Genomic DNA, 13,444 nt, shown 5'->3' with positions numbered 1-13,444 from the left:
GGTACTACACCCGAAACATACAGATTAAGAACTGGAATCTTCCCACCAGATTGGCCTGTGGTATATTTGATGAAGAAAAAATCCCGGAGTTACAAAAGGCAACTGTTTTAAAACGGCGTAGGACCTGCGGCTGCCTGCTCCTCCTGGATAATATGTCCAATCGTGTAAAGAGAAACCTGGAACTTTTAAAACTACTTATTAAGGTACCTCCACGCCAGAGAAAAGCCATTTTGTGCACGGGCTCCAATGATTTAATTGCTACTATCTCAGAAATAGCACTCAATACTTTAAAGGGAAACATCCCCTTGGCCCCGCACCAGCTACGGGCGTTGAGAAAAAGGCGCCGCCTTATTAGAATTCTGGGAAACAGCAAAGTGTCTCTTCGAAAAAAGAAGTGCCTTGTGAAACAGTCTGGAGGGTTTTTGGGACCTCTGCTAAGTTTTGCCGTTCCTCTGTTAACCAGTTTTCTAACCAAACAGTGATGGAATATGCTGAAAAAATGTATCTGGTTCCCAGCCGTCAACTGGATCAATTAAGAGGCGCACCTCCCAAGGATGAAAACATCCGAACTACAGCCATCTCATCCCTAGATAGAGAAATGCAAGAGATTCTACGAAGGTCTGATTTATCCGAACATGAAAAAGCACGACTCTACGATACCTTACTTCAAAAATATTTAACTCATGTAAAACAGAGGGATGCTGAGAAGCAAAGTTTAAATCTGTTTCTATCTGAACCACCTGCTGAAGAAACACCACAGCCCCCTTCTGACACCGTGTTTCGTGAAGTGGTGGACGGCCTGCCTGCTAGATACAAGAATCATGCGAGATTGATGCTCAGCAAAATAAGCCAAAACAAGAATATTTCTACATGGGATGATAAAGGATCCTTTGTGTATAAAGGAGCGGTGATTCCCGGATCTAACATCTTGGACCTGGTCAAAGCTGCGATCCAAACTCACGCCTTACCTGTCACACGTCTCCCTAAAGGGTGGGATGCCTTTATGAGGGCCTTGGCCGAAATAAACACCCCGACATCTGTGGTTGGTAATACGTCCAATAGAGAACTTCTGGACTATCTAAAGAACCCTAAGGGTTCACCCCCAACTCAAACTCCGTCTCTGTCACGCAGATCTTCTAAAAAGCAACGCCAGGCCAGCACCCCTGCATGGCTCAGCTTATAATACATTTTATTTTCAATGAATAAAATACTTATATTCTTAAAACCTATTTTGTTGTTTGTGAATGTTCTTTTAAAAACGACAGACACGTATCATATTCCAAAAGCAGCTCTAGGAGGAGCTTTTTATTAAACACGATTATGAAATGCACTACAGGACATACATTGTTGTATCGTTTGGAACATATCCGAGGCACGTGGTCTTGTGTTCATTTTCTTTACAAATTGAAGAACCATTTTGTCATTTTTATCCAAATCGTCGGAATATAATGCGTGAATATTTTTAAAGTCCAGTCCCTTGCAGCGTTGATGAAGGAAAAATATGCAGTGATGTCCGCAAACAACAGAGTCTGAGGCCTGTACAGGCCTGCATTGATACACAGTTTTGTCGGCGTTTCTTTTTAAAAAGTTCACGATGGTTTTGGGAAACAAGGCATAGTCAGGAGGGTGTCCATATGAGTCAAAAAATTCTGCAGTTCTTTCATTCGGCAGGTAAACAGCTAACCAGTGTTCCCCGGGGAGGTTATGGGGATGAGTGTTGATAATCAACGCGAGCGGCCTTTGCTGCAGATGCTTTCTCGGAAGCATGTCACATGGTAACACCCCATAGAAACTCTTTTGAGTATAGGGATTTGAGCTTAGTAGATGAGTTAACTGAAGGCTATCCATCTCACATATAATCAAACAAGACATTTCTCCTGTGATTTATTTCTATCACGTTGTCAAAAACACCGTAAACCAGCATATTGACGGTTGTTGGTAGAGGCTTGGCGAAACGCAGCTCTGCCCTCAGGTTTCCAGTTTTAATCAGGGAGTAGTGGTCGGCACATTCTTGATCTGGAGTCAAGTCAAACGCAAAGAGCGTGTAGCCTTTTGCATACTCCTCACGGTTAATTAAAAGTGCGCTGTCTTTCATGTGTTTGCCAGCAGTCTGAACCAAACTCATATATTCTCTCACACAATTATCCTCTTCAAAATTGGGCTGAAATGGTTTCATGGGATACTGTTCTCCATCCAAGTAGAGAGCTGCAAAATTGATGTCATAATGCTTAAAGTTGAAAGGGTTTTTATTGTATGCACCACTGAAAGAATCGTTATCGACCAACCCTATCACCACCTGTTTAGGAAGTTGACCCAAAAACAGGTTCTCTTGATTGGAGACACGGCTCCCTACCGGTATGCTGAATACTTTCATGCTTACACGGTCCACTGGGTATTTGGCATTAGATGTCAAGAGGGCTTCAGCATGTCCAAGGCGGACACCGGGTGTCAATTTCACTTTTTTGACAAAGAGGGAGGCTGATAAAATATGTAATTTGTAACGCTTGTTTGCATCATTGCTCATTAAGCAGAAGGCATTTTTATTGCGGGTAAGTTTAATTTTCACATCGACACCGTTCAGCAGCAGTTTTTCTTGAAAAAACAGGTCAGCATGGAGATGTCCCATCAAGTCTATTTTTCTACTACCGGCTCCCAGGGTTGCTCTTTTGATAAAACCATCATTTTCTCCATCCAGCTCGGTAGACTCATGCTCCCCAGCATCATCTTTATAAAAAAGCCCCGCTGTAAATTGCGTGGCTAGTGTGTCTTCGCAATAGTTCAGCACGGATTCAATGTATGCTCTGTAAGGATAGCAGTTGTTACTTTGACTGATGAGACGGTCCCCTAAAGTCACATCTAACTGACTGAAAATGGAGGCTATCGGGTAATTCACGAGGCCTACCGCAGCATCGTTGGGGAGGTTTGTTCCGTCTTCATTCACCACTTTGCACGTCAAATATAGAAGTGTGTTGTTGAGATCCATGTAGTCTTCACCATTTCCAGCAATAAAAAAATCCAAGGGTGCGGCTTCTGTAAGAGCCGTTAGTGGGGGTACTTCGATATAAAGGCTTCTCTCGATACTAGTTTGTGTAGCCCCAATGTGAAACAAATCTAGTTCAGATTTAGTGCACTCTTCAGAACATCCGTGAATAAAAGCCATGATGCTGTTTTAGAATATATCGCTCATAGACTGTATCCTCTGCCTCTTTCTCGCTCCACGACGCTTCTGTGGTTTCTTTCTACGCTGCGCTTTCCTTTTAACAGGGCGGGGCGGGCCTTTCAACCTCACTTGTGATGCTTTTCTTTTTAAGCCTCTTCTCCTTCTAATATACATCAGCCCTGATCCCTCTTGTGGGTTTTCATGGGTTGTTCTGTTTAGAACTGCCTGTGTAAAATGACCGACCATGTCTTTGGCTATATTACGCGCAGCTGTTTTTGCGTGGGGTTTAATGATGTCCAGGCCTCTTCTCAAAAGCGGTACAGCTTTTCGGAAAAGGCTCCTGAAAATCCCACCCAGTCCTGAGCCGTACATTTGGGGGATACCATGATAACCCGGAAGTCCATTTCCAGCTTGTGCTCTGTAATAGTTTTTATAAAGACCGGGATCCCCATAGGATTTCAGGATGACCATTTTCTTTTTTAAAGATCCAATGTCCTCCTGGGACGGAAGTGTAGCTTCACAATCACCTTTCCAAAGCGAAATGGTATCTTTTTGTTCTGGTCTGACTTTATCTCAACAGTGAGAGTGTCGATGTGGTGTTTGCTCACCGGAATGTAGTGAGGTTTATCGTAACAAATGTTGACACACTCGTTATTCTTTCCCTTCACAGGTACGCAGCGCAGCAGAGGCACGTAGAAATCACCAACGAGCTGGTGCTCCACTATATTAGTGTAAACATATAATGTGTTGAAACCTCCTGTGATGTCTGCTGAGAAAGCTGTCACGACCCAGGCTACAGAGCACCAATAACCATACGCAGAGGCCAGATTCTATCTAATATCTTTATTAAAGAAATATATAAAGTTAGTAAAAGCAAATGTAAAAGTTAGTCCAGAAGCAGACCTTTCAGGAAAGGTCAAAATTAGTCCAAAGAAACAATGTCCAATATGAAATATTAAGGTCCAAAGTTGTAATCCAATAACCGAAACACTCACTTTGCCAGGCAAAGTGAGGGGAGATGACAAGGTCCTTTAGTCCATGAACTTGAGCAAGGCTAGGAAATAACTTGATACTTGAAACAAGGCTTGAAACGTGGAACAAGGTAACGAGGAACAAGAACAAGGTCCGTGGAATAACTTGGTAAAATCCGTGAAACAAGGCAAGGGTTAGTCCTGGGAAACAAGGCAAGATCCGTAGGTAAACAAAGGCTGGGAAACAGGAGCGAAGGCTGGAAACAAGGCAAGGCTTGAGCAGGAACGAGGCTTGAATCGGAGCGCGCTGTCCAGACACAACTCGCTCCGGAGGCTGACGAATTGACTCCGCGAAGTTACTACGCGGGTAAAACACCTATAAAGAGTCTAACTTTCCCGCCGAAGCAGTTCTCTGGGAACCAGAAACGAAAGCTAAACTCTGAGACCAGATGTCTGACTCCTTAAAGATTCTCACGAAAAGCAGACTTAATTGGGTACATTCTTAGCTGCTATCCTCGCACTCCTGCGCGAAGCTGCTTCCAAACCCCTCTGTTGTTTACAAAACTCATGGCGAGAGAACACGGGAGATGTAGGCTCAGGGTTTGTTTGACATACTTCTGGGACACAACTTTCTTGCAGGTGCAAGGTTCCCAGATCTGCCTGGGAAAGATCTGGCTGAGAAGATTCCAGTTCTGACTGGGAAGGTAAAAAACCCAAGTTTTCTTCTTCATCAGGCATTACAATGTCATGAGCAGGACTACAAGGCCCATGAGTCATCACAAAAGCTGACGCTCTGAGAGGAATGTTGGGAGACAGTCCTAATATACGCTGTAATTCCACGTCAGCTTCGATTGTACACTGATTCTCGGGTTTAATTAGGACCTTTCTGGTTGCGGGGTCATACTTAAGAATCGCATCGGGCGGTCTCTTGCGTGATGATATGCGCTCGTTCATGTATTCCAACAGCTCGGGGATGCTGGAATAATATCCATTCTGCAGCTGGAAGGACCACTTCTTTTCCCCCTGTGCAATTTCAAAGCGTGGGTCGGTGGTCACGTTATTCCAGGTGTGGGGGTACTGTATCTCAACTAGTCCTACTTCCCATGCCCCTGAGAGCTCTAGAGGTTTTGCTAAAGATATAGTAAAGCTTGAAATGCTGTTCCTAGGGAAGGCTCTAGCACTCGCGTTGCTAGGTAGTGTGAGATAAAAACTACCTCCCCCCATTTTCCTAGGCGTATAAAAAACACTGCCGCTACTCAGGTTCTGTTACTTCGGAAGCCAGAACCCAACTGTTGAACTTGCTAGGCCAGCCTAACCATTTCACTAGGCATTGCTTTCTCGCACCCCGACCTTTTGTGGCTAGAATTTTTTCAATCCTGTAGATGCGGTCTTTGTCAGTATTAATCTTTTGCAGTTCTTCAGGATAAAAGGTGCCAATGACATCTTCACCCGCATAATCTTTCAATAGAAATACAGGCCTGGATGTTTTTTGAAGAACCTGGTCCACGATGAATATCTCACTGGTAAAATTCTGTTCGTACCCCTTAGCAAATTTACCCTTGCTTTTGGAAATCCTCACATGGTCTCCTTTTCTGAATTGCGATAACTCCTCTTTTCTTTTCACATGTGGCCCATAAACTTTCCTCCACACGTCTAGAGCGTTGGAATCGTTAACATCTACGGGCCTTGTTTTGATAGTATGGTGAAAACTGTGGTTATAACTTTTGAGGAACATAGGCAATACATCAATATATGTAAAAGTGTTATGAGCTGTGAAATATCTCCACATTTTTGTTTTTAAAGTTCTGTTAAACCGCTCCACAACTCCTGCTTTAACTTCATTGTTGGTGACAAAGTGGTGAACCCCATGATGTTTCAACAGAGTGCTTACCGCCTTGTTTAGAAACTCCCGACCCCGGTCTGTCTGTAATTTTTCAGGTTTTCGACCATCTTGAGTGAAGATAGTGTTAAAGGCCTCCGACACCTCTCTACCTGACTTATCCTTCAGAGGCAACCCCCATGCGTATTTAGACAGGATATCTATCACTGTTAAAATGTACTTGTAACCCCTGTTAAACTTGGAAAGTCGCTGCATATCCACTAAATCAGCCTGCCATTGAGAATCCACATGAGATACAATAGTCTTGTTTCTTTTAAAATGGATCCTTGCTGGCCTGTGTAACGTGTAACTGTCTTGTTTGGATAGCCATTGAGTAACATCCCCCTTCCTTACAGTTTTGCATTGTTTTTTGGCCTCTTGAAAAAGCGGCCAAACACCTCCGAGGCTTCCTACCTTACCCGGCGAAAAATATATTTTCTTTAGGATTTCATCGGACTCTGACATTATGTCACCGAATGCAAGTATGAACACAGGGGTACAAAACAAACCAATTTTATTGTGAGACACACATAGCAGCTCTGCTCTGCAGAACAGGCTTTAAACACGCGGCATGCTGAAAAGCTCCATGGTCTGAGAGTCGACAATCTGAAGATCCTCCACATCACCAGAAAACTGGATACAGCCCTACGGAGATCAAACAAATAGCATTGAGTCTACAACACTCATTTCATCATTCCTAAAGATATCTCATATTGCTCACACATCTCCCTTCCCCATACGAGACCAATCCCCACCAACTCCCCAAACAAGTATTCTAACACGTACCGTAATATTCTCGAAACCATCAGTTGTGTTTTCATCAACAGCCATGACTTCCTTTTCCGCCGCTCCATCCTTCAACAGCTCCTCTAGGAGTGACCGATGGACGCATCTGCCTGAGGTTGGTTCTTCTCCCGTTCTCTCAATATCCTTATAGTCTGTTTTACAAAGCATCTCTTCATCCGCCTCTTCAAGAACAGCAGTAGCATCAGCATGATACATTCTCGGCATTTCAGGGAAAAGCTTTTTCAAATCGATCCTGTCTGTGCCCTGATCATTTAAATCAGGCTTAACCTCTGTGAATTTATTTTTCACAGCATAAAGACCTGGTAATAAGTTAAGCCTTGTCGGAGGTTTAGCATTCGAGGATTCTCGCGGCTTTTTAGGACTATTCATTGGTGTCACAGGTAGGGAAAGTCCTGTTGTTCCTGACATGTTTGGATAGGCCCAATACCTATAGCCGCTTTCAGCTCTTCTTTTCATAGCAGTTTGTTTCTTTCTAGGCACTTCCGGTACTGAAAGGCACGCTGAGCTTGAAGGGCCATCTGGTGATTCCATATTTTCTATTCCTCTGAAAGCAGTCAAGGGATGCACTAAAACTCACATGGAGTATTTATTCCTAAAAGCTCCGCCCTAATGGGCCCTCCCAGTATCACATGATGACCTTATGGGCCTAAATCCATTGGCTGTTGGACACAGAGCACAGAGCTCACCACTAAGACCTAGCACACGGTCCTGGCTGCCCCATTTCCTCAAGCAGAGGGGTCAGTCTAGGCAAGGGGCCTTTCAGCCCATACGCATCACCATGAATGCCTCATTGAAACATGTCTGTGCTTGCCCCACCACGTGGTAAGCTCCTGCAGTAGGAGTAGGGAACATGCACCATAGACATACCCATCACATGGGCGGCTTATGGTAGGGGTGGGGGGTGGGTGGGCTGTGGGCTGTGGGAGGGCTTCACCTCAGGGGGAAGGGTCTCCCGGGATTGCATTTCCTGTTTTTAGGAGGAGGGAGTTCCTCTTTTAGGAGGTGGCACTTCCTGCTTCAAGGGGCAGGACTTCCTGCTTCAAGGGGGCGTGGCACCTGTCAAAAATGAGTTTGACGAGAGGTGGCCCCTATTACTACTCAGCCACCATGTGAAATATCTGTGTAATATTGTACAGGTAGAAGCAACTGTGGATGAGAGGATGAAAGATAGGAACATGCTCCAGATTGCACAATGTGATCTATGACAGTGCCTTATGGAACACAAACAGCTCTTTGTGGCCTCATCTACAAAAGCACTAAAATCTGTCTGGATACCATCTCAAAATTGGGGTGTCTACTGTCTACAAAATGTACATCTTCCAATGTGACCGCGAAGCTGTATCCAGCAAGAAACTGTGTATTAAACACTCATAGGAAATTCCGGGTCATGCCAAAAAGGCAATCATGGTATAAATAGCTTAGTGCTGCAAAGCGGAGAAAGCATTCAGAATGCTTGTCAGGACTGGGTTAAACTCCAGGAGTCAAAGATGGAATTGCAGTGTGAAGGTAAACAAACACATCCCTTCTTGGAAACAAAGGGCAGCAGTCCCATGGGAACACTGAATTTTAGTGATTCGGCTTGCTCAGTTTTAAGTCAAGCACTGATCAACTGTTCTCAACCTAGTGCTTTACATCAAAGAGGCTAAAAAAATCCTGGATTTAATTTGATCCAGAACCAGTGGAGCTTTGTAGACTCCGTGGCAACTTTCAACAGGTTTGAGAAATGCCTGTGTAGGGACTGTGAAGCGAACAAGATTTCTTCAGTCCAAATACAGTCTCAGATTAAATGGCGGTGTGTAAGGGCCCTGTGTTCCACGCAGCACACAAAAGGACCCTTTCATTTGGAGTGGTAGTTGTTTCCTCCTTTTTTCAATAAAAAGACCAGCACTGGAGTTCTGGGCTTATGCAAATATAGTTCTCAGGCAAATCATACATGAATCATGCTCTCAAAAGTATTTAATTGTTGACTTGCCTTGATTCTTAGCTGTGGTTTTGTTGCTTACTGCTTTTGTGGTCTGCATTTGCTGGCATTTATTTTTAAGGAAACAAACACAGATGAAGTAATTTATTTATGAAACTATAGGGCTTCCTGGGGAATGTAGCAGCAGGACCATAGTGATTAATGAAGATGAATCAGCATGGGGCAGCCCATCGAAGCAGGGTTCTGTGGAGATGTGGTGGCTTATTAGCAACATCATCATCGGCTGCTTGGAAGTCGGATGAGAAGGATCTTCGGCAAGACGGCAACTCAGTTTTTTCCACTGCTGTATTTAAAGATGTTGTGGTGAGGAGTGAAATGGCTCCCAAAGTGACCAATTTAAGGTGGAATGAGGTGTCAAACAGGGATGTGTTATTTCCCCAACCTTATTCTCCATCTTCTTCGCTATAATACTGCCTCCTAACATCATGGAAATAGCAATCGGATAGATGGCAAGTTACTTAACCTCATTGAAAAAGTCAAAATGCTCTTTCAGCAGGCACCATCCAATCCCTCTGCAATGCCAGAAATATAGTGTAATGGTGTAACATTAGAAAATGTTGACCATTTCCGCTACTTTGGCAGTCACCTCTCCACAAAAGTAAACATCGACACCGAAACTCAACACTGGCTGAATTCTGCAAATGCAGCTTTTCCCAGAGAGTATTTGAGGATCGGGACATTTGTAGGGATACCAATATCTTTGTTTATAGAGCTATTATCCTCCCAACCCTGTTATACACCTGCACAACATGGACTGTCTACAGACGTTACACTCAACATCTGGAGCGATCCCATTGGCACTGCCTCCAAAGAAATCCTGCAAATCTCTTGGGAAGACAGGCTGATGAATTTCATTGTTCTGGAAGAAGCAAAGACCACCAGCACTGATGCAATGATCCTTCGCCATCAACATTGCTGGACCAGCCATGTTGTCTGAATGCGTGATCACCTTCTCCCAAAACAGTTACTATATTCTCACCTCAAGAACAGAAAATGGAATATATGTGGATAGAAAAAGAGATTTAAAGATGGCATTAAAGCTAACCTTAAAAACTGTGGCATAGGCACCAGGAACTGGGAAGCCTTGGCCTTCGCATGTTCTAACTGGAGGTCAACTGTTACCAACAGTGCTGTGGAATTCGAAGAGGCACAAATGGAGGGCAAAATGGAGAAAAGTGTCAAGTGGAAGACGTGTCAAGCCACACCGTGTTGAGATTGCCTTCCATCTGGAAATTGATGTCCTCACTGCAACAGAACATGCAGATCAAGAATAAATATGTACAGTTACCTACGGACCTACAACCAAGACCCTACTCTTGGAAGGCAATCATACTCGGCCAGGAGTGATAGCCTATGATGGTATGATTATGAGGAATGTAAATTGGGCTGTTTCTCCATTGCTACTGAGCATACTAGCCTCTGTCTCAAAGACCAGAGCACCAGATCATTGGCCCATTTAGCCAAATATCATTTTCATTGCTTGGTAGAGGCTCTCTATCACTGGTTTAATGAAGACAGGGCTTAAAGCAGAAATCTGCTGATTGAGAGGACCATCTTCCCTCTCCAGATTTTCATATCCTTATGCCACAGTCATGTGCTCCTGACACACATTATTACTGGGTTTAATTTGGTCCAGGGTGTGATGTGTGACTTTCATTTTAAATCTCATGAGACCTGATCAGTCCCATGTTTTGTTTTGTTTTTACTGTTTTGAAGTGGAATTGGGTTGTTTGGAAACATTTTCACTTGAATTACAATTTGGGAAAGCTTTTGCATTTTCTGAAAGCTTGAGATTGTGGACCACACCTGACCTACAGGATCATCATGCTGGGACTTTTTGTTTTTCAGGGATTGTAATGCTATCTGTCACCTACCTGTTCCCTGCTAGCTCTGGTTTTATACAGCAATCCATACAGCAAGAGGATAGGTAGGTGGAAGAAATTGATTTTTTCAGACACAATGTGTTGTTGAGTGTTGTACAAGTAGTAAGCTAGCTAATTCAAAACTCACAAAATCAGTATTGACATGATGACACTGGGTTACAAAAAAAATCAGTATTCTATGCCCAATGTGTTGCTAAGATTTCTTAGATTCCAAATTCCTTCATTCTTCAAGTTTGCATAGCATGGAAGAGAACATAAAGGCTCAAAATAAGTATGTTCTTTCCTAGTTGGGGAGGTAGGAGCAAGATAATCTACTATCTTAAGGTAGCAAGACACAACATTCATATAACTGCTTTTGCTACCAGTGCACTCTCCAGGCCCTGCTACTAGTCATTTTTTTTTTTTATCTCCGAGCCCTTCCACACAGCCATATAACCCAGAATATCAAGGCAGAAAATTCCACAATATCTGTGTTGAACTTGGTTATCTGAGTCCACATCTTCTCTATTCTCCTTCTGCCACTCCTCCCCGGCCAAAAATGCCATTCTCAGAGAAGTTCCTCCTCAAAGTGACACCGAGGATAGCCTGTATAATAGCCAGGCAACCTTCTCCAGCATCCTGACCATAATATCTTACTATGAAGATTCTCTCAAAGAAAGGTATTTTGAAACTGTCAGGATCCCAAGAGCCCATTCACATTTCCCCTTTCTGTTGCATTTGTTGCATCCAGAGAAGAACAAAGCTCCTATATTAGTGATGGTGCCAGGGTCCTACTATAGCTACTATTCATCTGGAGAGCCATATTTGCCACTCCTCAGTTGAAGACAGGGAACACCAGAAAGAGTTTTTGAGAAAGTAATCCAAGTTTCCATTCCTTTTGTTCCATTGAGCTGGTTGCTTCACTCTGCCTAAAGGCCAACCCTGGCATATTGGCACAGTCAACCAAATGTTTTGGTACAATACTGTTAATGTATGATGGCTAAACATAACCTCCAGGTTTAAAAGCAATATAACTGGGGAGCATCCAAAGCAGGAGAAGGCTATTGCCTTTGTTCTCCTATATATGGCCTTCTTCGATGGTTCTAGCCAGCTACTATGTGAAACAAGATAGTGGACTAAGATACTGGCTTTTGGTACCTACTAAATAGATGTTTTCTGATGAAAGGGTTATCATATTTTAATGAACAGTCATTCTACTTTGAAAACTTTTCATCAAAAGGAATGAAGCAGTGTTGATAAGTATAGAAACGTTAGCCTGCTAATTTTTCTCTCCCATGTGACTGTTGAGCTCACATAAATCCAAAGTTAGTTTGAGTGTTTCTTCTTCTTTTCCTCTTTCTGACTAAGATGGAGCACTTTTTCTAAAAAGAGAAGAAGAAGGAAGAAAATAACCCAGCTTTGCGACACAAAGCATAGCTCTGTGCCTGTTAATTGCTCGTGTACTTTCATTCATTGTGACAGCATTCCATGATGCATTATCACTCTGGTGGTTTTTATCCCTCTTAACAGCTTTGGCTTGGTTTAATTTTTGTACGTTGTTGCAAATCGGCCCACTGAGTGCACAGCACAATACGTGACTAATAGGAATGCTCCCATCCGACTCCAAGTTGCTGTGATAATATTCTCTCACTGTCGTTCTGTTTCAGATCCTCAGTGCAACATGATACAAAGCCCTCTGCCCTGGGGCATCCTGGAGTTTTCGAATGATTCACCCCCTGTCCATTTCTTTCTCTCTGGCTATATAACAAATATTGTACCTGTTAATCAGAGTCAAATCTCCCATTAAGTGGAGTGAGGCATCTACCGCATATAGCAAAGTGCAATGAGTGGGAAACTACATAGCTTTTGGCCCACCTGCAGAATCTCCACCACCACTATGGCAGGAAACTATGCTGCCCAGATCAAGCCACAGACGATGGGGACAGAGGTGACCAGCACAGGTGGTTTTCCATGACATGTCGTTCAGCAATGCCTGGCTACAAGGAAGCCAATTGTTTGACTCTTATCACATCTGTAGGGAACATATCTTCCAACTGTTTTTGGAATGCCCCAATTTCTCTCCCTTCCTTCCATTTTCTCCTTTGTTTTCAGTTTTCTTCAGTTACTGCAAATGCAGTTCAAAGAGAAAAAGTTGTTTGCATTCAATTGACCCAGCAATGGAGGAGAGGAGAGGACACATCCAGAACTTGCTCTTACCAGTAGGCTCAGTGAAAAGCAAACTGCTGCAGCCTCCCCCTAGTTTGTGAATTCTTCCACATTAATCATTTATCCAGTGAAATTTTGGATAGTATGGGAGAAGAACACTATTGCTACTTTCCGCAGAGCCTCTCTGCCTCTGGAGAGAGGTAAATGGTGAATGGCAGCAGGAATCATGGCAGCAGTGGTTGATGGTTATACAAAAGCATCAGCAGTGCCCTTATTCACTTTCAGTCTCCCTTGCTGAAGCTCCTCATATATGCCTGACTGCTTAAATTACACTAATCTCACATGCTGAAATATGGCATGCATAAGTATTTATTATAAATGGATGACAAATGAACTTTAGGCTTTGTGCCCTTCTCTGGGATCTTGTGTCATTTTTTCTATGTACTCCAGTATATTCCAGGACCCGTCATCTCCATTGTCTTTGGAATCTCAGTGTCCCTGATTAGAAGAGTGCTTTCCCCTTTACCACAGAATCATAGAGTTGGAAAAGACACAAGGCAATGCAGGAATACATAAGGAAAGCATTCCTGAAAGATGAAAACCTCCAAAAAAGGAGAC

General features: G+C 43.3%; 1 protein-coding gene across 1 annotated transcript; it reads right to left on the bottom strand.

The window, feature by feature from the left end:
* Positions 1 to 1,849: 1,849 nt before the first annotated feature.
* Positions 1,850 to 3,160, bottom strand: LOC134298713 (uncharacterized protein F54H12.2-like). Its single transcript, XM_062979783.1, has one exon. It carries the CDS (start codon positions 3,158 to 3,160, stop codon positions 1,850 to 1,852), a length of 1,311 nt encoding a protein of 436 aa, XP_062835853.1.
* Between the last annotated feature and the right edge of the window lie 10,284 nt (positions 3,161 to 13,444).

The sequence above is a fragment of the Anolis carolinensis genome, chromosome 4, assembly GCF_035594765.1.
Source record: "Anolis carolinensis isolate JA03-04 chromosome 4, rAnoCar3.1.pri, whole genome shotgun sequence".
NCBI classification, from domain to species: domain Eukaryota; kingdom Metazoa; phylum Chordata; class Lepidosauria; order Squamata; family Dactyloidae; genus Anolis; species Anolis carolinensis.
This window is presented reverse-complemented; position numbering and strand designations above follow the sequence as displayed.